Source organism: Bison bison, unplaced genomic scaffold (genome assembly GCF_000754665.1).
Source record: "Bison bison bison isolate TAMUID 2011002044 unplaced genomic scaffold, Bison_UMD1.0 scf7180017864282, whole genome shotgun sequence".
NCBI classification, from domain to species: Eukaryota; Metazoa; Chordata; class Mammalia; order Artiodactyla; family Bovidae; genus Bison; species Bison bison.
In genome coordinates, this window is record NW_011494854.1 from 903,067 (window position 1) to 903,924 (window position 858).

The window sequence follows — 858 nt, forward strand, 5'->3', positions numbered from 1 at the left end:
GTTTTCTGAATGTTGAGCTTTAAGCCAACTTTTTCACTCTTCTCTTTCACTTCCATCAAGAGGCCTTTTAGTTCCTCTTCACTTTCTGCGATAAGGGTGGTGTCATCTGCATATCTGAGGTTATTGATATTTCTCACTGCAATCTTGATTCCAGCTTGTTTTTAAGAAACTTTATATTGCCTTGTATATTTTTACAGAAATCTCTAGAAGAAAAGATTGGCTGCTTGCTGAAATTTTCAGGAGACTTAGATGATCAGACGTGTAGAGAAGATTTGCACACCCTTTTCTCAAATCATGGTGAAATAAAATGGATACACTTTGTCAGAGGCGCCAAAGAGGTTTGGAAATATTCATATGTTTTTTACCAATCAATTTAAAAAACCCGTAGAAACTTTTATCTTAAGATGACATTAAAGAAGAAAGCAATTGTTTTATTACTGTTGTAACTGGACATAATGTCTGATTGATATTTTTGAGATTGTGCTGTGAATAACTATTGGAAATTACTGACGGCAAGTTTTTTAATAACTTCCTTCCTGATGTCCAATGTTCAGTAGAATTCCCTGGCTTTTGTTTTCTGTCTTTGGTGTAGGGAATAATTCTATTTAAAGAAAAAGCTAAGGAAGCACTGGATAAAGCAAAAGAGGCCAATAATGGTAACCTACAACTAAGGAACAAAGAAGTCACCTGGGAAGTACTAGAAGGAGATGTGGAAAAAGAAGCACTGAAAAAAATAATAGAAGATCAACAAGAATCTCTAAACAAATGGAAGTCAAAAGGTCATTAGTTCTGATTTTCTTTTACAATTTAACTCATTTACTTGGTTAAAAATTTATAATTGCAGATCGGAAGAGCGTC

At 33.9% G+C, this 858-nt stretch overlaps 1 protein-coding gene across 1 annotated transcript in view; it reads left to right on the forward strand.

Moving 5' to 3' along the window:
- SSB (Sjogren syndrome antigen B (autoantigen La)) overlaps positions 1–858 on the forward strand; it is a 9,777-nt gene that overhangs the window by 7,313 nt on the left and 1,606 nt on the right. The window contains exons 9-10 of the mRNA XM_010849412.1: positions 198–338; positions 593–779. Coding sequence (XP_010847714.1) covers positions 198–338; positions 593–779 — 328 coding nt within the window. The remainder of the gene's footprint in view (positions 1–197; positions 339–592; positions 780–858) is intronic.